Here is a 22,562-nt window from a genome sequence, read left to right as displayed (position 1 = left end):
AATAAAACAAAAAAGCTTCCTGTGCTGTCGTTCTCTCTTTGCTCAGACTTTACAAACAGACTCTCGGTTCTCTGCACACCTCAGCACTTTATTTTTGTCACGTTTATTCTTTGTTTTGCGGCTTTCGTTACTTTTTATCAAACACCTGTGTGATTGCGTCCACAGCGCAGAACTTTTAATTTCTTCATAGAAATATATTTGTGTGCATCCGCTGTGATTGTGTTTGTGTTTCATGTGTGTTTTAATGCTGCGTTCCTGCAAAACATGGTCTGAATTACAGGTCGAGCTCACGTCGACGCTCAGACCAAAGTCTGCGAGTTACTCACCACCTGAACGTCCGAGGGAACTCTGGACAGGAAGTCCAGCAGCTCGTTGTTGTCGATCATGTACGGATCACGCAGCTTCTTGGTGAACTTGTTCACACCTGCAGAGGAGAAAAAAATCTGTTTTGAGTGTTTATACTGTTTACATTCTCACTTTTAGGCAAAAAAACTGTTTATATTCTCAGTTTTAAACACATACACTCTTTATATTCTCAGTTTTAAACACATACACTCTTTATATTCTCAGTTTTAAACACATACACTCTTTATATTCTCAGTTTTAGGCACATACACTGAAAGCAGGACTCACCCCACGCCAGCACAAGGTATCTGAGAGGAATGAGGTAGAGGAGAAATGTGGCCGAACATAAGGCAGCAATCGCCAACCAGCTCAGGAAAGGCACGGTCCAGTTCACGGTGCTGCAGGACGAGACGAGCAGACAATATCACACGACTCCTGCTGCCTTCATAAACGTATTATACACACATAAAACTTCAATAAATAGCCGGGCTATTATTTGCTTAAATTATTGACCTCAACAGGCTTAAATGTGGGACAGGCGTCTTTATGGGACAGACTATTAATTACTTTCACACAAATCTGGTGCTCAGCAAATATGGAAATACATTCAAATAATTTATCTGAGCTTTTGAAATCTGGACAAATTGGCCTTAATTATTTATTCATTTATTTTGGGGACATGAGAAGAAGGTAACAAGCATCAAAAAAGAAATTACCCAAACACAAGAAAATTACCTGTAAATTTGCCAAATAATAAAAATTAAAAAAAACAAAATGAATAAGTAAAAAAAAAAAACAACAAAGTCAGAAATGACCTAAAAAAAATTCCAGCAAAAAAAACTGTTAAAAAGAAAACAAAGAGAAAATAAATAAATAAATAAACACAAAGTAAGAAATGACCTGAAAAAAAATCTTTAAAAATTATAATAATTCTGTGAAATAATTTTAAATATATAATTATGGACACAGGAGGAAGGTAATGAGCAGCAAAATAAGAAATGACCCAAATGCAAGAAAATTACCTGAAAATTGAAAAAAAACCCAACTTTGATACTTTTTTCCTTAAAAAATAAAATACTATATCAAAAACTTCTCATTGTGTAAATATTTTCTGAAACACAGGAAACCCACAATAGTGTCGCAGTATCGTATCGAGGTATTTAGCATGAAAGTTTCACAGTTTTACAGTAATCTTTGCACTCACTTCTTTATCCTCTCTCCGTACGACGCCACGTCATCCAGCGCCGTCTGCACGCTGATGAAGACGTCCTGGATGGCGTACAGTTTATCCATGAAGCCTTTGTGCTCCGACTCCTGACAGAGACGACGGAAACATCCGCGTTTCAGTACGTTTACGACAATATGACACGTGAAGCACAGCTGTTTAGTGACGGCTCTACCTTGTCCTCTTTATCGTCCTCTTCATCCTCCCATTCAAACATGGCCTCCATCGACTGCAGCAGAAAATGAGCGTTAACCCTTTGAAACCTGAGGCCTGATTTCTTTCAAAAGCATCACAAGAAGCTGAACAACAAATGGCCCAAAAATGAGCAAGAAATCAGAAAATGTTTCCCAAAAATAGAGAAGTTAGAAACGAAAACCTTGAGAAAGTGCCTGAGAAAATTCTGTAACATAATTTTTAAAAATATATCATAAATGCAGTATTCTGGATATTTTTCCCTTTTTTTGTTGATAATTTTTAATAACTGTCCCCCATTTAATTTTGAGGTCATTTTCTTGTCACCTCATTTATGTCACCACATTTATGATTTCGTGCCATTTTTTTTTTTAACATGAGGAAAATACGCAGCCTAAGAAATTTGATATCGAGCCGGGTGTTTAAGGGTTAAACGGTTAGAAAGAGGGACGGTCATCAGAGATGACGTGTTGGTTTTCTCACCATGTCGGCGACGTCTCTGCTCGACGAGAAGAAGTAGTTCCAGACGAGCAGCAGCAGCAGAGCGAGCGGCAGCATGTAGAGCTCGAAGTTCCACACCACCACCACGAACAGCTGCCCACGAAACAAAACCGAGTACGCATCAGCAGTAAAAGTACACATGCAGTAATCATGTTTTATGTATTTAACGTGTTGTGTTTTATACACGTTTTTTTTTATGTACAATTGTTGACTGAAAAGTAACTAATATCGAGAACTACTCCACTCAGACCAGAGAAACTCAGTCAGAGAAAGTTCTGAAATACGAGAAACATCCTAAAATCCTAAAAATGTCCTAAAATTTACAAAACTTCCTGCAATCCTGGAAATGTCCTAAACTTTAAAAAGCTTCCTATAATCCTTGATACGTCCTCTGATCCAAGAAAGTTAATAAAATCATAGAAATGTCCTGAAATCCTAAAAATGTCCTAAAATCCTTGAAATGTCTTAAAATCAAAGCAATGTCCTAAAATCATAGACATGTTAAAACATTTAAGAAACATCCTGAAATTCTAGAAATGTCCTAAAATTTAAAAAACTTCCTATAATCCTAGAAACGTCCTCAGATCCAAGAAATTCAAAAAATGCATAGAAATGTCCTAAAATACTAGAAACATCCTAAAATCCAAGATATGTCCTAAAATCGTTGAAATGTCCTAAAATCATAGACATGTGATAACATTTAAGAAATGTCCTGAAATCCAAGCTTTGTCCTCAAATCCTTGAGAAATCCTAAAATCCCCCCAAATTTTCTTAAAACCAAAGAAACGTCCTAAAAACGTCATAAAATCCCGAAAACTTCCTAAAATCCTGGAAACATGCTGTGCCTGGCCCCGGGCCTCCTAACATTTTGCAAACGTGGCCCCCAGTCAGAGCCGGTCGAGTCGTGACTCGGACAAATGTGGAGATTTTTTAAAGTAGAATATTTCTGTCTCAGATTTTGTGGAGTATAAGTATCATAAAATGGAAATATTCAATCAAAGTATAATTACCACAAAACTCTACTTAAGAACAGCACCCTGTGTGTGTGTGTGTGTGTGTGTGTGTGTTTCGTACCACAAAGGAGATGATGCTCCTCTGCGCAGACTCCCACTCGAAGCAGCTGTTGATGTACGTCCCGTAGCTGATCAGGACCATGATGCACCTCTTCACGCGGTTAAAGTTCTGCTGCAGAAGCTGAAACACACAAAGTACACACCATGATACTGTGATGAAGTTTCATGAAGCACACACAATGATGTTTAAACTTTATGTACTTTAGGTACATGAAATACTTATGCTGTTTACTGAATATGTCAGCTGGTATTCTGGTGTTGTTTTCGTAACTATATTTTTATTTGTATTTTCCAATTTTATTTTGACTGTTCGAAATAAAGGTCGAAACTTTTTAAAAAAAAAAAAAAAATTAAAACTTTTATTTTGGATTTTCAAAATACAGATCTGATTTTTTACTACATATACATAAGATTTTATTTTCCCTTTTTATTTTTCATGTTTAAAATAAAGATCTAAACTAAAGAAAAAATTTTTTTTTTAAGATTTTATTTCTACATTTTATTTTGCATGTTTAAAATAAAAATCTAAACTAAATAAAAAACCAAAAAACAAAACATATTTAAGATTTTATTTTCCCTTTTTATTTTTCATGTTTGATATAAAGATCTAAACTAAAGAAAAAAAATTAAGATTTTTTTCCACATTTTATTTGCATGTTTGAAATCAAGATCTAAACTCAAAAAAAAAAAAAAAACGTATTTAAGAGTTTATTTTCCCTTTTTATTTTTCATGTTTGATATAAAGATCTAAACTAAAAAACTTTGCATGTTTGAAATAAAGACAGGAAGTCAGAACAACACGGACATAAACGTACATGTTTGGAGACTTTTGGTTCTTCCTCGATGTATTTCTGCTCTGCGGGGACGACGGTCCTCAGAGCAGCTTTAACCTGCAGAGAAAAACACACAGAGACGGTTATTTGACGCGTTTTTAAAGAGTTTATTTAGCTTAAGAAGGATTTTCTCAAACACATAAAGAAACGCTTCATCCTTCACTTTATCGCAGACACTCACACATCCGCAGATTCGTGCTTTTCACTGGACAGTGCAGTGAAAAGCACGATATTTACAGCTGAAAACGTTGCATTATATGTAAATACTAAAGTAAAAGTACTTCACAGTGCAGTACTTGTGTCTGTGTGAATGAGCTCAGGGCGACTCTCACCGTGTTGTAGATGACATCGATCTCCAGGTAAATCGCTCCTTTGGTCGGTCCCGTCAGCTCTTTATTTTTCAGCACGTAGCTTTTCTGCTCGCCGTTACGGATCTAACAGAAACAACAACATCACAGTTTGATTTTATACTATTATATTTATACACAGCATCAAAAGGTTTCAAATTTAACACCTTTTTATGTCAAAGAGGGTGAAAATACCCAAGAAAATACTCTTCTTTAAGAAAATACTCTTCTTTAAGAAAATACTCCTCTTCTGAGCTTTAAAACAAGAACTAGGACCAAGTATCACAGACAGACTGTGGTGTAACTAGTAGCTACCTATTTTTGTTTGTCGCTTTACTATTGTCTTAAATAAAATGTTATTTTATTTTATTTTATTTCATTCATCCATTCATTTGTACATTTTATTTTATTTTCTATTTATTTATTTACCTTTTAATTTAAATTCTTTTTTATTTATTTATCTATTTATTTATGTATTTATTTACCTTTTAATTTAATTTAATTTTAATTTTTTAATTTATTTTCCATGTGTTGTGTTTTTGTACGTTCACATCAACTCATAAAATGATAATTACAAAAAAAAGGATCATTTTTACACACTTTAGATTTGTACTTTGTGGGTTTTTCGGTAACTCTCACATGTAATAAGGGGATGGCCACTTTTCCCAGGAAGTCGGCGCTCCTGTCTCTGTCCTCATCGAACACCGTCACCTCCAACACCGAGTGAATGTCTTTGACGTTACTGAGGAAAAGACAAAGACAGAAATTATGACAAATAGAGGAGGAATATTAAAGTTACACTACGTGTCCATATTCAGAACCAAATCGTAAGTTTGTTAAATTTTAAAAAGAAATATTCACTATTTAAATTACACAGCTGCACCATAAAAACTATAATTATAATTTATTTACACATAAAGATGACAGCTGATTTTTTTATAAATAAATCCAATTAAAATATGCAGAAATATTCTGCTTAAAAAAGTATTTTATGAGCTTTTCATATGATTTAAATGTAAAATCAAAACCTGCAAAGTTACCAAAGTTGTCCAATAAATATGGTAAAAGGAAAAAGTACAATATTTATCTGAGAGATGTAGAAAAATTATAAGTTTAGTGAAGTGAAAGTATGTAATACATTAAAATGTACATGCACTTCAGTACAGTACTTGAGTAAATGTACTCAGTTCAAATCAATTACTTAATTAGAAGCAAACAGTTAAAAAAAATACTAATCAGTAAAATTCTGGTTAATATTGTTTATATTTCTGTTTCTTCAGTATTTTGTATTTTTAATTTTGATTTTTTTATTTGTTTTCTTTTTGTATTTCATATAAAGCATCTCTGAGTATAAGTCCTATTAATTATTAATTATTTTTATCATTATTTTATTTATGTATTTTATTAGTACAACTACTTCTACTAACACCACGACTACTACTACTGATAATAATAATAAGTATTTATAAAAAATATATTTGATTAAATTCAACTAAATTGTCATTGCAAAGAAATAAAGATGATACAGAGATATGTTCACAGAAGTAAATTAAGAAGTATTTACAGTAAAATAAACACTGTGATGAGTATAAGAAAAAAAAACGTGTATCTAAGAGTACATTATGTATAAAAGAGTAAGAGCAGAGGAGAAAAGACGAGATGGAGACGCAGTATTTCCGTGATCTGGACAGAAAAAAGACATAAATGTGGACTCACAAAGTGAAGACTTTGTTCCACTCTGGATTCAGGTTTTTGTAAACAGTGTGAGTCTGCAGCCGGTCGTTATTCAGCTCCAGCACGCAGAACGGGTCGCTCTTACCTGCCGAGACGATCACGGCACATTACACAGCCGCTGTTTCACACATCAAATACACAACTGGAGAACAAAGTACACAGTGGAGTATACAGTACTGTGCAGGAGTTTATAGTATGATACAGTATTGAATACAATATGGGAGTATAAAGTGTGATTTAACCCTTTAAACCTGAGCAAATTGGCTTCATTTTTTAAAAACATGGGCAGAAGGCACGAGGAACACAAGAAAAAAAGACCCCAAATTTAGCCATGAATAAATAAAAAATCGCAAAAAATTAGCTGAAAAATAGAAACCACATAAAAGTAAAAAACAAAACAAAACAAAACAAAACAAAACAAAACAGGAAAGGACCTGTGTCTAAAATAAATTAATATTTAATTATGATAATTATGAATATAGTTTTCTGGGATTTCCCCCCTACTTTTTACATATTGATTTTTTTTTAATCTACTATATATTCACAACATTGTTTTGTCAATTTTTTCCTCATGAATAATTTAAACCAATTTATCAATCAAATCTATCCAGGTTTCAAAGGGTTAAAGTACAGTAGAAGAGAATAACGTACAGTATGGAAGTATAAAGTACAATACGGGTGTGTAATGTACAGTACAGGAGTATTTAGTATGATGAAAGAATTTTGAGTATAGTACAAGAGAGTAATCTATAGTATGTGAGTATAAAGTAGAATATGAAGTACAATATGTGAGTATAAAGTACAATACAGGAGTATACAGTGTGCTGTAGGATGAGGAGGTGTTTAATTACCGGTCACGTCTGCGGCCATCAGTCCTTCTGCTCTCATCACCTTCACCTGCACCACGCCCACGTCCTTCAGGTTTGAGAACGACTTCAAGACGCTCTGGAGAAACAAGAGCAGGTTTTTATTCGAGCTGCAGTGTTTTTATTTGATTTTTTATTTTGTGGATCTGACGTTCAGCATTAGGAGTGCTGCTCACGTATCGTTTGAGTATCTCGCTGCGCTCCTGCGGGTCGTCCAGCGGCGTGACGGACAGGTCGGCGATGGAGACGTGAGCCGAGGCGGTCAGCGTGACCAGCAGCACCACGCTGCCCCGGGACTCCTCCAGCGGCAGCTCCAGGTGATGAGTCTGCTCCTTGGACAGAGCGGAGAGATCCAGCTGGTGGCTGCAAAGCAGAAACACCACAAATGTATCGTTATTTTGGCAGCTACGGTTTCTGCAGAGGGGAATTATTAATGTGTGATACTGAGAAGCATTTCTGTTATTTTATCTACACTCAGCGCGCGGACATGTCCGACAGCCCGACTGGAGCAGTTTTACAAACTGTCTCGTTCCCGCCAGGTTTTCCCACAAAACACCTGTCACTGTGCACGACCAAAGCACGGAGGTGGCTATTAATAGCGCCCATACCACTGATTCATCACAGGTACCTGTAAGCCAGGCATCACCAAGTGGCGTACTGCGGGCATAATCTTGCACACCTTGGGTATTTAACCCTTTCCCCACCGAGGCTGCCAACTCCCAAGCATCTGCCGTGCGTCTCGCTTTTGGGCTCTGTCTTACGCTCTCATGACACCGAGGAAAATCTCACGCCAAAACACAGCGAGGGAAGAAGTGTTGAACAATCATGTAAAACAGTGAAGGACTTTGACTGCAGAACAGCTGAGTGTTTGACAGCCACAGCATTTCATCATGGCGGATCAAACAGCTGATGGTCCGACAGCAGCAGTGAGACAGACAAACAGAGCGCAGCTTCTCCTCACAGCACCAAAGTGTCTGAAACAGACACATCTGCAGAGGTGAAAGTGACTTCGTTAGACTCTACAGACGACTTTGTGTTAGTTTCAGCTTTAATCAGACTTTGGATGAATTATTTAGAAACACCAGGACGCATCGCTCCGTGTCTCATCCGGCCGCTCGCGCTGAGCTCTCATTATTATTACCAGGGGCAGATGTAATGTTTTGGGGGCCCGGGGCCACAAGCACATGAGCTTATTTTCAGCCTTTCTCTAACTGTGAATGTCGGCAGGCTGTCGGCAGCTATAGGAGAAGTAGGCCGACTCAAAAGTTTTTAATTCCTGAGTAAAATGATTAACAGCACAGAAGTTTGACAGAAGCTGAAGTCAGAGTCCTGCAGTCAGGAGAGGTTGGCCTATTATCAGCACAATGTGCTTCAATTTACCTGAAGTTTGTTTCAGATGGAGCTTTTTATTTTTATATAATGCTGGAAAGTTTAATATATAATAATAAATCATATGTTTATTACGCTCCAACACACCATGGTCACATGACACTGTGTCAGTGAACTATGAGGACAAAAAACAAAACACAAAAAAGAAAAGCAAAATAATCGTTCATTAATCAAGGTAAAAATGTTCAATTATTCATGATTCTGATGAGGTATGAGGTTCGGACCTTTGCTGGGAGGGAATTTTAGCAACTGGACCACTTTGAATTTTAGTTTAATACCCCTGTTCTGCAGTTTCTTCATTTGTCCTTTGCAAAGGTTCTCGAGGTCTTTTAGGTGTTTTATGGATCATTTTGGAGGTTTGGTGGCCAATTATGAGGTTCTAGAGCTATTTTAAGAGGTTCTAAGTTCCTTTGAGAGGTTCTAGTGGTCATTTAGCAGGTTTTACAGGTTTTACAGGTTTTACGAGGTTAGCGGCCTTTGAGGATTTGATCTGTCCGGTTTGGTGACAACTGAAGAGGTTCTGAAGGTTCTTCAGGACTCCTTTTGGGAGATTTGTTGAAAAAAAGACACCTTACTAACACACATTGTTTTTTCTTTCATTATCACCAATACTTTAAATATTCTTGAGCATTACTTTTCAAATTCACTTTTTAGGTCACGTAAAATAAAACGTTCACTTCTCTTTATTCTGACTGAAATAACTGCAGACAAACAGAAAAACTGACCGTCCGATGAAGTCGTCTCTCCTGCCGGTGTCTCTGTCCCACACCGTGATCTCCAGCACTCCTCCGGTCTCCTCGTACAGATGCAGGTCAAACTGCTCCCTCCACTGCGGACTCAGCGTCTTTGGCACCGTCTGCACGCGCACACACAGATGCATCATGGGAAGCATGCTTCAGATGTGAAGAAACCTAAAGAGGTCGGGGTGGTGGGCGCACCTTGCTCCGGTACTTCTGGTGTCCCAGTCTGAACTTGACGTAGGGGTCGCTCAGACCGTTGGGGTCCATGGGGATCAGGTTCCGGCCTTCGATCAGCGCGATGCTCACGATCCCTCGCCACAGCTGCGACTTCCTGTGAAGCTCCGAGAGACGCATTGACTGCTGCTGCTGGTCCACACACACACACACACACACACACACACACACACACACACTGAACTTATTATCAAAAATCGGTCGTCCTGTTAAAATCCTGTGAGCACTTATACTGGATAAGAGGGTCGGTCTGTCACAAAAATCGATAAATTCAACAAATAGTTTTAATTACTGATATTTCTTTAATCAGGCAAAAATCAGAACAACTGTAATAGTGATAATTTAATGAGGATTTGTCACACTAAACTATATTAAATGTATGGAAACGACAGCAGCTACAACACATAACAACAATAGAGCCGTTTTAATATCAGACACATTCGAATCGCTCTGCTCACAAAATGCACTTTTCAAAATAAGGCTATAAAAAAAATATTATAAATGAATATGATTTTCTACTTTAATTGAGTTTATTGAGCATCAATCGTAATCATAAATATCAAATATTCATTAATTTTCCAAATGTTAACCCTTTAAATACCAGGTTTTTGTCATAATGCCACTTTGGTTTTCGATGAAAACAAAACCACACAAAAATAATTATTTTCAGTCTCCTCCTCCTCAGTGTGTGAGTGTAGCTGCTGACAGTCTGGGATATGTCAGTGTGTGAGTGTAGCTGCTGACAGTCTGGGATATGTCAGTGTGTGAGTGTAGCTGCTGACAGTCTGGGATATGTCAGTGATCAGCAGCTACATTGACTGTGACAGGTCACCTAGTGGAAATAGCATGTATTTCCTCCATATGCCAAATATGGTCAAAATGACCTCATCAGGTGGAAAATAGTCAAAATGACAAATTCAGAGTCAAAAGCCCAGAATGACACCCAGAAATAATACAAGTCCTGTTTTTCTGCTCTGATGGCTGTGGGATCAAAAATGTCAGTTTGAATGGGTTTCAATGGAGCATTTTTGGACCTGAACAGTCTGAATGTAACTATTTAGTTTCCACAGTGTATTTTAGACTTATTGTAGGAGCTGAGCTGCAAATTCACTGATTACACTCAAATACACAATCTGGACTACATTTAGGACACATGCATCAACACACACACAGTTATCACAACAGGAAGAAGAAAAGTGTGTAAAATGTGCCGAAAAACAACATGTCTGATGTTCTTATTCAAGTCTGCGTCATGAAAAATGTTTGGCACGAGACAAAAATGAGTCCCTGATACCAAAATGAGCAAACAAACAGCGATGAGCGTACAGAGAGGCGATCGGTGTTAAGATGTTATAACAGTTAACCCTTTAAAACCTGAGCAGTTTGAATGATTTCTTTGAAAAACATATGGTTAAGGCAACAACATGGCCCCAAATATTGGTAAAAAATATCAGTTAAAAAGTTACCCCAAACAAATTAAAAATAGGCAGAAAAAAACAAGAAAATAACCCAGAAAAGTGCTGAAAATAACAAAAATATTTATTTATATTTTTTACTGTAAAATCATTTTTAAAAAATCATATTATTATTTTATTACTATAAATTAATAAAAATATTATATTAAATATATTTTCTATTTTTTTAAAATAAATCTTCAAATAAACATTCCCTCTTTTTTCAATAAAAAATTTAGGTAACTTTCTTGCAATTTGTGTTACATTTCTTGCCAACTTTTATTCATCTGGTTTTCAAAAGAAATCAAACCAATTTGCTCAGTTTTAGGAGGGTCATACGGCTCGTAAAGGCGAAGATGATGATGCTGATGAAGATGATGATGATGATTTTGAAGATGAAGATTTACCTTCGTGGATCGTTTCCAGGATCTCCTGAGCAGCATAGTCTGAACATACATTAAAATACGTTATTTCACCTGCAGGACGGGACGAGGCTGATGACTCTAATTTAAAGGGCTTTAAAATCACAAATCAGGAGCTCTGCAGCCTTTTTAGCCACTAGGGGCGCTACAGGACAGCTTTAACTACAAGCAGCTAACACTAGTGATGAAGAGGAGGTGTGCTGCTCCTTTAAATAATCTGCATGAATAAAGCATCTGAAAATAGACTCTTACAGTGACGAATGTGCTGAACGCTCATTATTACGGCCTCATTAGTGCTCTGACGTTATTTTTCTTCTTGTTGTTATTTTTTTACATTTTCCCAAATCTTCATCCGTCCTCTTATTCCTCTCTTTCTTCTTCTTCTTCTTCTTGTATTTCTCTTTTTCTCTGACTGGAGCTGCAGCACAGTCTCACACTCAGCCAGATGATTAATTTATTTACTGAATAAAACATGTACGAGACAGGATGAGGAATCCTCTGCTGCTCAAATACTGATCTATGATATTTATTTAACCGAGCAGCGACGCAAATAAGAAGCTTTATTAAAAAAACGGCAAAGGGAATTTTGACTGAATGTTTAAATTTAAACACCAATTAAATTATATTACTGAGATGTTTTTCTTTTTAAAAAATCTTTAAAGTTTATGTGATTTGTAATTTAAAGCCACATTAATTGATTTTTTGCCACTTGGGGTCACAATGACTGTGTTTTACAATAACAGTAAATATTACTGTTAATAATTAATTATTAATAATATTAATAATAATAAATATTGTGGACATCTGCACATTACAATTTTACCAAAACTTTTTACCAAAACAGAGCTCCAGCTGAGCAAATATGTTAAAATACTTTGAGCTGCAGCAGTTATCAAGTCCATCAGTTTTTCTCAAAAAAACCCAAAAACCACTTTAACCTCTGACCTCATGGTTTTCAGCTCATTTTACACCAAACTCACTGCAGAGCATCTTCAGTCTGTCCTGCACCAACAAACCAGCCAGATATTTAGAAATATCAGACGCTGAGTCGACAGTGCTTCGAATGTTTCAGCGTCAGCAGCAGCTTAAATAAATCTACGATATTTGTGAGGGAAAAGGACAAAAAAGGGCGCCGTGTCTTTGCTTCCATATTAAAGTCAGTCAGAATAACATTCATTAAAAGCGTTCAGCTGCGAGGGAAAGTGTTGAATCTTTGTATCTTGTATTTTTCGCCGTGTCATGTTTGCTGCAGAAGAGAGATGAAGCCACGTCTTATTTCAACCGATCAGATTACAAATGAGGAAGTTATTGCTCAGACTTCGTCAATAACTCGGTTTGCTCTCTACAGCGACTGATAAGGAGAAAGCTCTCGACTGTCGTGGGAGTTTCAGCAGGAGAGGGTTCGATCGGGGAGAAGCTGCCGCTACACTCACTTTATTCACATACGGTTTCCAGCGATACGTCCTAACCTCGCTCTGCTGCAGGAAACACACACGCAGCACAAACACTCATTACTACTGACTAAAAAAATAGAAATCCTCTTCATATAGTGCTGAAAGGATTAGTGGATTAATGGATTAGTACAGCGACCTTTAACCTTTTCAAAACAAATGAGTGTGTACCTGTGACCCTCTTCACTGGTAACATGTGGCCATCAGCAGTTAATCCAAACACTCAATTTTTAACCTGTTTTTTCTGATTTATTTTGAGCAAATTGGCTTGATTTTTTTAAAAACATGGGAAGAAGGCAATGAGCAACAACAGAGGAAAAGAGCCCAAAATGAGCACGAAGATTATCTGAAAATTAGGAGAAAAAAAAGTAAAATAACAAAAAAACAAGGAAATGACCTGAAAAATACGCTTTAAAAAATACTATTATTCTGAATGATTTTAAATATATAATGACAATTATAAATAAAGGTTTTCCCATATTTTTCTATTTTTTTATCTTGTTTTTTTTTTTTTTAATCTAAATCAGAATCAGAATAACAACAGTGAACAACTTGGCAAAAACTGTCTCACAAATTGCAAGATATTAGTAAAAAAAAAATCACAAATGACCTAAAATTAGTTTAAAAAAAGAGGATTATTTTAAAAAATTATCCAAAAATTGGTTCAAAAATGTCATTGAAACTATATTTATAACAATGTTAACATTTTAAATTATGCATTTTTAATATGTTTCCTTGTTTGTTTATTTTCGGGTAATTTTCTTATAACTTTTTTGGTTTTTTTTGGCCATGTCTAGTTAAATTGCTCATTGCCTTTTCCTTATGGTTTTTTAAGAAATCAAACCAATTTGTTCAGGGTTCAAAGGGTTAATTTAATAAAAATAAAAATACTTTTCTGAAGCGAAAGTGAGTGTTTTCTGTAGATTTTCACATATTTTTTATATATAAAAGACTAAAACATTTAATAATTAATGACAAAATGAGATATTTATCATTTAAAATTAGCTGTAAACATTAAATTGAGTATTTGAGGGATTTTCTGAAGATAAACAGTTGAAATCTGCAGCAGTAAAACATGAAACTAAAGTGAGGTGTGTAAAGTGTCGGTACCGTCGAGCCTCGGCGCTCCTCTATGGGACTGTCTTTAGGCGTCAGGGTGACGGCGAGCTCCAGAGAGCCCAGGTCCTGGTCCGGGTGCTGAGGGTCCTTCAGCACCAGAGTCACAGGTATCGTCCTGAGACACACGAGGGACACGTGTCATTACTGCAGGTCCACAGAGTTTCAGAAAAAACCATCAGCTGCTTTTTTTAGTCTAAACTTTGAGACTTCTGCACGAGCAGCACGAGGCATCGCGCCCCCCAACTGTCCCAACTGTCCCAACTGTCCCACACGCCCAAAACGCCCAAAACGCCAAACATCGGCATCTTTAGACCCCAAAAAGTCTCACTTTAAGCCGTTATTACCACCAAAGCAAGGACACTCAACTTGTCCATACGTGTTTCTGAATTTAAGATTTCTCTGGGATTTTAGGACGTTTCTCTGACTTTAGTACGTTTCTTGGGTTTTAAGACATTTCTTAGATTTTGGGTCGTTTCTGGAATTTTAGGACATTTTTAGGATTTTAGGACGTTTCTCTGATTTTAGGACAAGTCTCAGATTTTAGGACATTTCAAGAATTTGAGGACATTTCTCAGATTTTAGGACATTTCTTGGATTTTCTGACATTTTCAGGATTTTCGGGCATTTCTCAGATTTAAGGACATATCTCAGATTTTTGGATGTTTCTAGGATTTTAGGACATTTTCAGAATTTTAGGCCATTTTAAGGTTTTCAGGACATGTCTCAGATTTTAGGACATTAGTGTCGTATCTGTGTCCTCTGTCGGGGGTGTGGGGGATCCTCCTCTGGCTCTTTTTTTGATCAACAAGCTCTATTCTGATGCTTTTTTATGCACTCTGACACCTTATAGAGACTAAAAGCACAAAGATAATTTCCTGTGTGAATCACTTTTTTTTGTGAATTACAAAATGTTTGGGGGCCACCCGGCACCCTGTCAGGGGCCAGAATTAGCCTGCAGGCCGTAAGTTGAGTATCACTGCTATAGTGCATAAAAAGGCAGAAAACTGAGCCTGTTTATTAGCGTATGTGCCCAAAGAATAACTCATATTACCCACCAACATCTCACTGCCCGCCATTCAAAGCAGACCAGGACCCGGAGGAGGCCTGCGTGGTAACATGAGGCAGGAGGAGGCCCTACACTAGGAGCAGCCTGGGGGCCCAAACCTTTGTGTAATTAAAGCTTCAAACCACAAAACACAGGCACAGACTGACGGGGGACAGAAGAATGTGAGAAATGTGTCCTCGTTTTAACAGAAGGTGAAACAGATCGACACACCGCAGCCGAAACACACATTCATCCAACACTGAGGCGGCTTTTATTTCACGGCTGCATCAGGCCGTTCATCGTGTTTCGTCCTCCCGCTGTGCAGTTTGTCACAGTGACTTACTGCTATTTTATGTGAGTATTTCCATTTTCTGCGACTGTAAACTTCTTCTCCAGCACATCTCAGAGGTAAATGCTGCATTTCTGCTGCACCATTTCACAAGCGTTCACAATAAACTCATTAGAGTCAGAAGTTTCCGACTGCTTTCTATCACGTTTCCACACACAGAAAATGTCCACATATCATCCATCATCAGGACATCGTGTTCTCCAGCCCCTCCTGCCTCTGCATCACCGATTGTTAGAGAAGGGAAACACGTGGAGGGAGGGACAGAAAACAAAGAGACGAAGAAGCTAACAGAGAGAAACAGAGCATTGACAGAGACATGCAACACGACCAGAGACAGATCTGTCTGTCCGATACTCAGTAATGATCACACCCTTCACCAGTTTAACCCTTTAAAAAATCAATTCTCCTCTGCTGTTTTTAGATGCCTTCAAGAGTATTTAAACCCGAAACTCATTTTTTTTGGGGGGGGGGGGACTAGAAAAGAGGCTAAGAGTAAGTTGGCAAAAAATGTTTCACAATTTGCAGAAAATAAATAGATTTGGGGAAAAAAATTAACTAGGGAAACAATTAGAATTATTATTTATTACAGAATTATTTCAAGCACTTTTTCCGGGTACTTAATATTACTATTAGTATTATTATTATTATTATTATAAATATTGGTAAATTAATTAATTTGCTATTGCTATTGCAGCCACAGCACTCGCCGTCATTATTTCCAATCCAAGGCCACGCAGGCGTGTTATAGAGCATGATGTTGAGCTGATAGTCCACATTTTCACAGAGGAATTGTGGATTCAAAACTTTCTCAGAGTTATGTGATGCAATAACAGCTCTTGCAGCTCCTGCTGCATCATGAGGGAGCCAGTTCCTGCTGACAAGCACACAGACACAGCATCATGTGACCTGAATCACCTGAAATACCACCTCATGCAAACCTAAAAACTTTTATTTTTACAGTTTTTTTCTAAATTGCCGTGTTTCCATGAGGCGTTTTTTATATTTGCTATTTCAGTTTGCAGGTTGAAGGAAACCTGCCTACTGATATGAAGCGTTTGAATTGTGTAAATGTATTTGTGGTTTGCTGAAATGTACAATGTAAACATTTTCTTCTACTTTCAGGTTCTTCTGTGGCCGAGTCACGATCAGCCTCAGCAGAGAAACTAAAAGAAACTCATAATAACACAGATGAAGAGCAGGAGTGACGGCGCCGTACCTCTGCTGCTCCAGAGACTCCAGGTAAAGGTAAGCAGAGCCCATGAAGTCGTCCTGAAGGCCGAAGTCGTAGTCAAACACCTGCAGAGCAGCAACAAACAAATCTCCACTGACTGCCTTCATCAATAATTCACGTGGAAAAGCTCCGTGCACGAGAGCGTGTGTCTGAGTCTTTACCTTCACATACAGAGGATCGCTCAGACAATCCATGATCAACGTGGTTTTCTCGTCCCACACCGGGTTCAGGTTTTTGTGGATGGTTTTGCTCCTGAACACCTCTTTACCAGCAAGCTTGAACTTCACATAAGGATCACTGCTGCCTGCAAACACAAACGAAGCTGTCACAGATCCCCAAAAACAGCAGCAGAAAGAAAAGAGTTCATAATCGAAGCATACCTCCTCTGTCCCTGACGGCCAGGTTGTGTCCTCTCTTCAGCTCGATCTCCAGCTTGTACATCCCCGAGCCGGGGACGCCTCGCTCAGACGTGACCCCCGAGGAGCACGGAGCAGCCATTCCCTGTCAGGAGACATTCATGCATTCGTTTAAATCTGCACAATCTGCCGCCGTACAAACCACACGCTCAAAATAAACTCACCGACGTCTCAAAGAGAAATAAAAGCCGCTACGAGCAGGTGCTGAAGCTTAGCCTTCACTTCCTCAACTGTTTCTGCATCAACACTGCTAACATTGACAGCAGTGTCTAATTCGGCTCAGTAACCCGTCCCAGGGGTGACCACTAACAGGAAATTACACGAGAGTAGCTTCCTCCCATTGAGCTGATTTTTTTTCCATTTTTGTATAACGCTCACGTTCGCAGCAGCAGCATCTCGCCTGCTGTAGTAATGCAGAACCCGAGCGGAGCCCAACACTGATGATGCAAACGAGGACAAACGCTTCTGTGAACACTTTCCAAACATTTACAAAGTGGTTGCAACAGGTTTAACTCTCCAGCCTCCACCTCCCTCTTTTATAACTTCAAGTAGAAACGGAAACTTCAAACAACAAAGAGATGGCAAACAATCACAAAAGCACACAAAACGACCCCAAAGAGACGCAAAACAACCACAAAGAGACAAAAATCAAGTACAAAGAGACACAAAACAGCCACAATGTGATGCAAAATGACAGCAAAGACATGAAAAACAACTACAAAGAGACACAAAATGACAGCAAAGACATGAAAAACAACTACAAAGAGACACAAAATGACAGCAAAGAGGTGCAGAATTACTACAGAGACACATCGGCCTACGAAGAGAAGAAAGACATGCAGAAGGACCTCAGAGACACACGACAACTACAACTACAAAGAGAAACAAACAAAACAACTGAAAATAAATGCAGAACATCTGCAAAAGGAGGCAAAATGACCAAAGATAGATATAAAACAACTACAAAGATAAGCAAAATGACTAAATATAGATGCAAAACAACTTACAAAGGGACACAAAAATACCAAAAAGAGATGCAAAACAACTACAAAGAGATGCAAAATGACCCAGAAGACATGCAAAACTGCAAAGAGATGCAGAATGTCCAAAAAGAAATGCAAAACAAATACAAAGAAATGCAAAGTTTCAAAACAATCACACAGAGATGCAAAACTACTGAAAGAAGTAAAACAACTAAAAGGATGCAAAATGACCCCAAAAATGCAAAATGACCAAAGAGACGCAAAACAACTACAAAGAGATGCAAAATAACTAAATGTAATTTTAAATAAGCTGCACTAAAAACACTAAAAAAAGAGATGCAAAACAGCTACAGAGACACAAAACATCTACAATGACCCAAATACCAACAAAAAAGGAAGAAAATCACAAATTCTAAACTGCTGTGATTTTTTAAGTTTTAGATTAAAGTTTATAAGAAGTTGGTCTTCATTCGTGAGTCCCCCTCCAATGAGAATACGCCCCCCGAGTGTCTGTAAGCAGCAGAGTTAGTCAAACATTCAGATCGCCATACATCACTCTTAGAGCCGGAGAACAGCTCTGCAGGGGCCGCTGCATCCTGTCAACACACACTTATCCACTTACAGAGAAACTCTGATCAATACCTGTATTATGTAATAATACGTGGACACTTATGCAGCTGTGGGATATGAAAATGGGCTTCGGTTGAGTGTGTTTTACTGTTCAGATGTCCAGAGACCACTTGGATGCTTTTAAAATATGTCTGGGTCAATGCGCTGAGCAACACAGGAGAAATCTGCAGCAGGAGGCCGTAAAAAGTTTTAAATTTCACATTATTTCTCTGCAATAGTAACTTGTTATTTTGGATTCAGGACATTTTCAATCAATCACACTCACTTTATTAATGATGTTTTGGTTCTCAGATCGACATAAGGTAAAGCTAATGTTTTATTCATGCCTATTTTCATTAGGGTTTTCCTTGATGAGGGTTTGGAAACCAAAACAGCTGCTTTAATAATATTATCGTGATTGACAGGGTGCAGAATTATTTAATTTCTTCAGTCAAGATATATAAGATTTTACACACCCACTTTGTAACTGCTGTAATTTTTGCCATTTAAAAAAGATTTCAGACCCTCTCTATAATATACTTTACTGTTATAATATGATATACTGGTTGCTTAATTATCATTAAGCTACAAACAGCCTGACTGTAATTTTTGTTTCATAAAATAACTAAAATTATCTATTATCAGAGAGGTCACAGTGACCTTGACCTTTGACCACCAAAATCTAATCAGTTCATTGTTGAATCCAAGTGGACGTTTGTGCCAAATTTCCCTCAAGGTGTTCTTGAAATATCATGTTCACAACAATGAAATGCACACAAAGTAAAAGCGACCTTTGACCACCCGTTTGTGCCAAATTGTAGGAAATTTCCTCAAGGTGTTCTTGAGGTATCACATCGAAGAGAATATGGCAAAAGAGGTCACAGCGACCCTGACCTTTAACCACTTAAATCTCATTGCTTCAGCCTTGAGTCCAAGTGGATGTTTGTGCCAAATTTAAAAAAAAAACCTCAAACTCAAGGTGTACTTAAGAATGAGACAGATGGAGGACCACAGCGACCTTGATCTTCGACCACCAAAATCTAATGTGTCTATCTTTGAGTCCAAGTGGGCGTTTGTGTCAAATTCAAAGAAATCCCCGAAAGGTGTTCTTAAGATATCCTATTCACAAGAATGACACAGACAATGTCACAGTGACCTTGACTTTCAAACCAAGACCGCCAAAATCTAATTAGTTCATCGTTGAGTCCTAGTGGATGTTTGTGCCAAATTTAAAGAAATTCTGTCAAGGCGGTCTAGAGATATCGCTAAAACAATAATGGGACAAACGAGGTCACAATGACCTTGACCTTTGCCCACAAAAATCTAATCACATGATCATTAAGTCACAATAGCCGTTTGTGCTTAATTTGAAGAAAAATTTCACGAGGATGGAAGGATGGACAAAAAACCTGAAACCTTAAAAAAAGTTTAAATTTTCAGGTTGCACTCACAGGTTACATTTCTGCCTGTATAACTTTATAACTTAAAAACATTTATTATTAACTTCTGCTCCTGTTTAAGACTACAAGCAAACTTGCAGTGGCAGAAATATTCAAATACTTTACAAGTACAACGAGATCTTAATATTTCTGCTACAAATAAATTTAACAAAAGAACACACAGTACCACCACCTTCAGCAGCAACCTATCAGCTCCTCCCTGCTGGCTCAAACAACAGAAATCAGATGCACACATTATGAAACACACACTCGTTTCCTGCGGCTCTGAAAACTTTTCAAGTGTGCCAAATTCTCTGCTCTGGCATTTTGCAAGCGGCGGAAATTCCAGCGGGCAGCGAGTGAAAACAGGGTAATAAAATAAGTGCGACCATCCTGTGTAACACGAGGAGGCGGTGAGTGGCTGCGCGGAGGTTTGGATGGAGGAGGAGGAGCTCCGCTCAAACGCTCTGATGGAACAAGTGGGGTAAGTCCAGTTCAGACGTGATGATGTTAAATAAGGAGATAAAGTCAGAGGAAGGAGGTGAACCAGGTCAACTTTACATAACTGAAAACACCCGCGTATTCTGTTATTTATTATACTGGATTTATTTTACTATATAATATAATATAATATAATATAACTTAATATAATATGATATGATATAATATAATATATTAAAATAATAATAGCATAATTTATTATATTTTTCATAGTATCTGGTGATTTTAATCAATTCAATTCAATCAAAATTTTGCTTCTTCCTTCTGTTTTATATATATATATATATATATTGTTGGAGTATGTAAGTATATGATTCAGTGTTCATGTTCACCCCTAAAAAAAAAGATGAAACACAGTGTTCAAATAGGGTAAGACAGAAGACAAACTTCTGCACAATCAGTGTCCTTGAATATGTTGACCGAGAGAGGGAATGATAATATAACCTTGAGTGTCAGCTGTGAAACTGGGAGTATGATGTGAGGAGAACAAGGTCTGTGGAGAGAAGAGGAGGAGACGTGAGGAGTGGATGTGGGTCGAAGAGCGTGTATGTCTGGTTTCTATGATTTTGTTCAACAGGACATGCAGAAGAGAAAAGACAACTCCTAAAAAGGGATTGTCCTTGAAGTTGACCAATCCAGAGACGATGCCACGCTGAAAGGGGAGCCAGATAACGAGGGGAACCAACCAGAAGATGACTCTACCTTCATTCACATGTCCTCATTGTAAATAGTATAAAAGACTGGATCAGGGACAGACAGGCTGTCAGAAAGCAGGCTGATGAGAGGCGTTTCTGATCCAGAGCTCTGTATCTGCTCACTGCTTTATTGAAAAGATTCACTAAAAGGTTTGAATTCAAAATTCTGATTTCTGTGTGGACATTCACTGATTTACTGTTTACTGAGTTGAAATTCTACTTACAGCAACAAAGAGGAAAACTCCTTCAATATATATATATATATATATAGATGACCTATATTATGTATTATGTTACACTATGTTACTGCATTTCACCTTATATTCCATTCTATATTCAATATATTACTAGGCTGAAAGATTTTTTTCAACTTTACATGACTAAAAACACTGAAATATTCTATTTTATGTTATACTATATTATATTACATTATATTATATTCACATATATACACATATTTTTGTTACAATGATGAACCATAATATGCATTATGTTTTACTACGTTACTGAATTTCACCTTATATCACATTATCTTATATTCTATTTGCTGACAGATTTTGTAAAAATATCTTCTTGCAGTTGTACTGATATTAATCCTGCAGGGCAGTGGAATTCAGGATTTTTACTTGTAATGAATATTTCTACACTATTATCACTTTTACTAAAGCACCACCGTTGTAAAAAGAAAAATTAAGCGTTTTTCTCACAGAGCTTCTTTGACTGGTGAGGACTTACAGCAGCGTCGTTTCTGCTTTGTGATGAAAGAGACAGACAGGAAATGTGGAGCATCAAGTTCTCAGTGACGTGAACAGTTTTTATGAGGCTGTGATGAGCTGCGGTCAGAGGGAGCGGCCTCTGAAGGTGGATTTTACCGCTTCATCATGACAGAAACAAAGAGTCTTAACGTGGAACCAGAATATCCACAGAGGACCCGGCGTGAGTTTACATGATCAGAGAGGATTAACTGTCTCGTGGCAGCAAATCAGGAAGCACCAAACTGGGAATAGCATCACAATCCCATCAGCCACGCGGAGGCCCTGACGCTTATTTCAGGGCTACGTGTTTGTGTTTACACACACATCTGTGGACGCGGCTGCTTTTGTCTCTCAGGATCAGAGAATCTGCCGATGATTTTTTCTGATTCACTGTCCAATCACAAATAAGGGAAGATTTTTTTCTTCTTCTCCATTTAAATTTCTGCAGTCAGCAGCTCAGTGAGGCTGTAACACAGAAATGATTACTGTTAGAAATATCCTTCCTTTGCCTTTGAGCAAGAAACTAACCTCATTTAAGATCGTGATTCAGCATCATGAAGGAGGGCTCAAAAGACAAGATTTAAAAAAAAACATAAATAATAAAAAGAAAAAAA

At 37.5% G+C, this 22,562-nt stretch overlaps 1 protein-coding gene across 9 annotated transcripts in view; it reads right to left on the bottom strand.

Annotated features, from left to right (window-relative positions):
* The window catches only part of mctp1b (multiple C2 domains, transmembrane 1b), a 34,008-nt gene that overhangs the window by 3,699 nt on the left and 7,747 nt on the right, over nt 1-22,562 (bottom strand). Inside the window, exons 1-21 of one of the 9 annotated variants that reach the window (XM_088071539.1) lie at nt 17,131-17,416; nt 16,931-17,051; nt 16,712-16,854; nt 16,536-16,615; nt 13,917-14,040; nt 12,789-12,833; nt 11,341-11,379; nt 9,444-9,611; nt 9,231-9,361; nt 7,293-7,479; nt 7,102-7,195; nt 6,233-6,335; nt 5,156-5,258; nt 4,502-4,603; nt 4,152-4,226; nt 3,338-3,457; nt 2,246-2,356; nt 1,746-1,799; nt 1,550-1,659; nt 634-743; nt 327-424 (exon numbers count right to left, since the gene is read on the bottom strand). In XM_088071539.1, the coding sequence (XP_087927665.1) occupies nt 327-424; nt 634-743; nt 1,550-1,659; nt 1,746-1,799; nt 2,246-2,356; nt 3,338-3,457; nt 4,152-4,226; nt 4,502-4,603; nt 5,156-5,258; nt 6,233-6,335; nt 7,102-7,195; nt 7,293-7,479; nt 9,231-9,361; nt 9,444-9,611; nt 11,341-11,379; nt 12,789-12,833; nt 13,917-14,040; nt 16,536-16,615; nt 16,712-16,854; nt 16,931-17,048 (2,115 nt within the window). In that variant the 5' untranslated portion in view covers nt 17,049-17,051; nt 17,131-17,416. Of the gene's footprint in view, nt 1-326; nt 425-633; nt 744-1,549; nt 1,660-1,745; nt 1,800-2,245; nt 2,357-3,337; nt 3,458-4,151; nt 4,227-4,501; nt 4,604-5,155; nt 5,259-6,232; nt 6,336-7,101; nt 7,196-7,292; nt 7,480-9,230; nt 9,362-9,443; nt 9,612-11,340; nt 11,380-12,788; nt 12,834-13,916; nt 14,041-16,535; nt 16,616-16,711; nt 16,855-16,930; nt 17,052-17,130; nt 17,417-22,562 lie in introns of those variants that run through there. The other 8 variants (XM_088071530.1, XM_088071531.1, XM_088071532.1 and 5 more) reach the window with 8 other exon arrangements.

Source organism: Plectropomus leopardus, chromosome 20 (assembly GCF_026936395.1).
Source record: "Plectropomus leopardus strain MGB_pleo_1.0 chromosome 20, ASM2693639v1, whole genome shotgun sequence".
NCBI classification, from domain to species: Eukaryota; Metazoa; Chordata; class Actinopteri; order Perciformes; family Serranidae; genus Plectropomus; species Plectropomus leopardus.
Note: the sequence above shows the minus strand (reverse complement) of the source record. Positions and strands in the feature narration are given on the sequence as shown.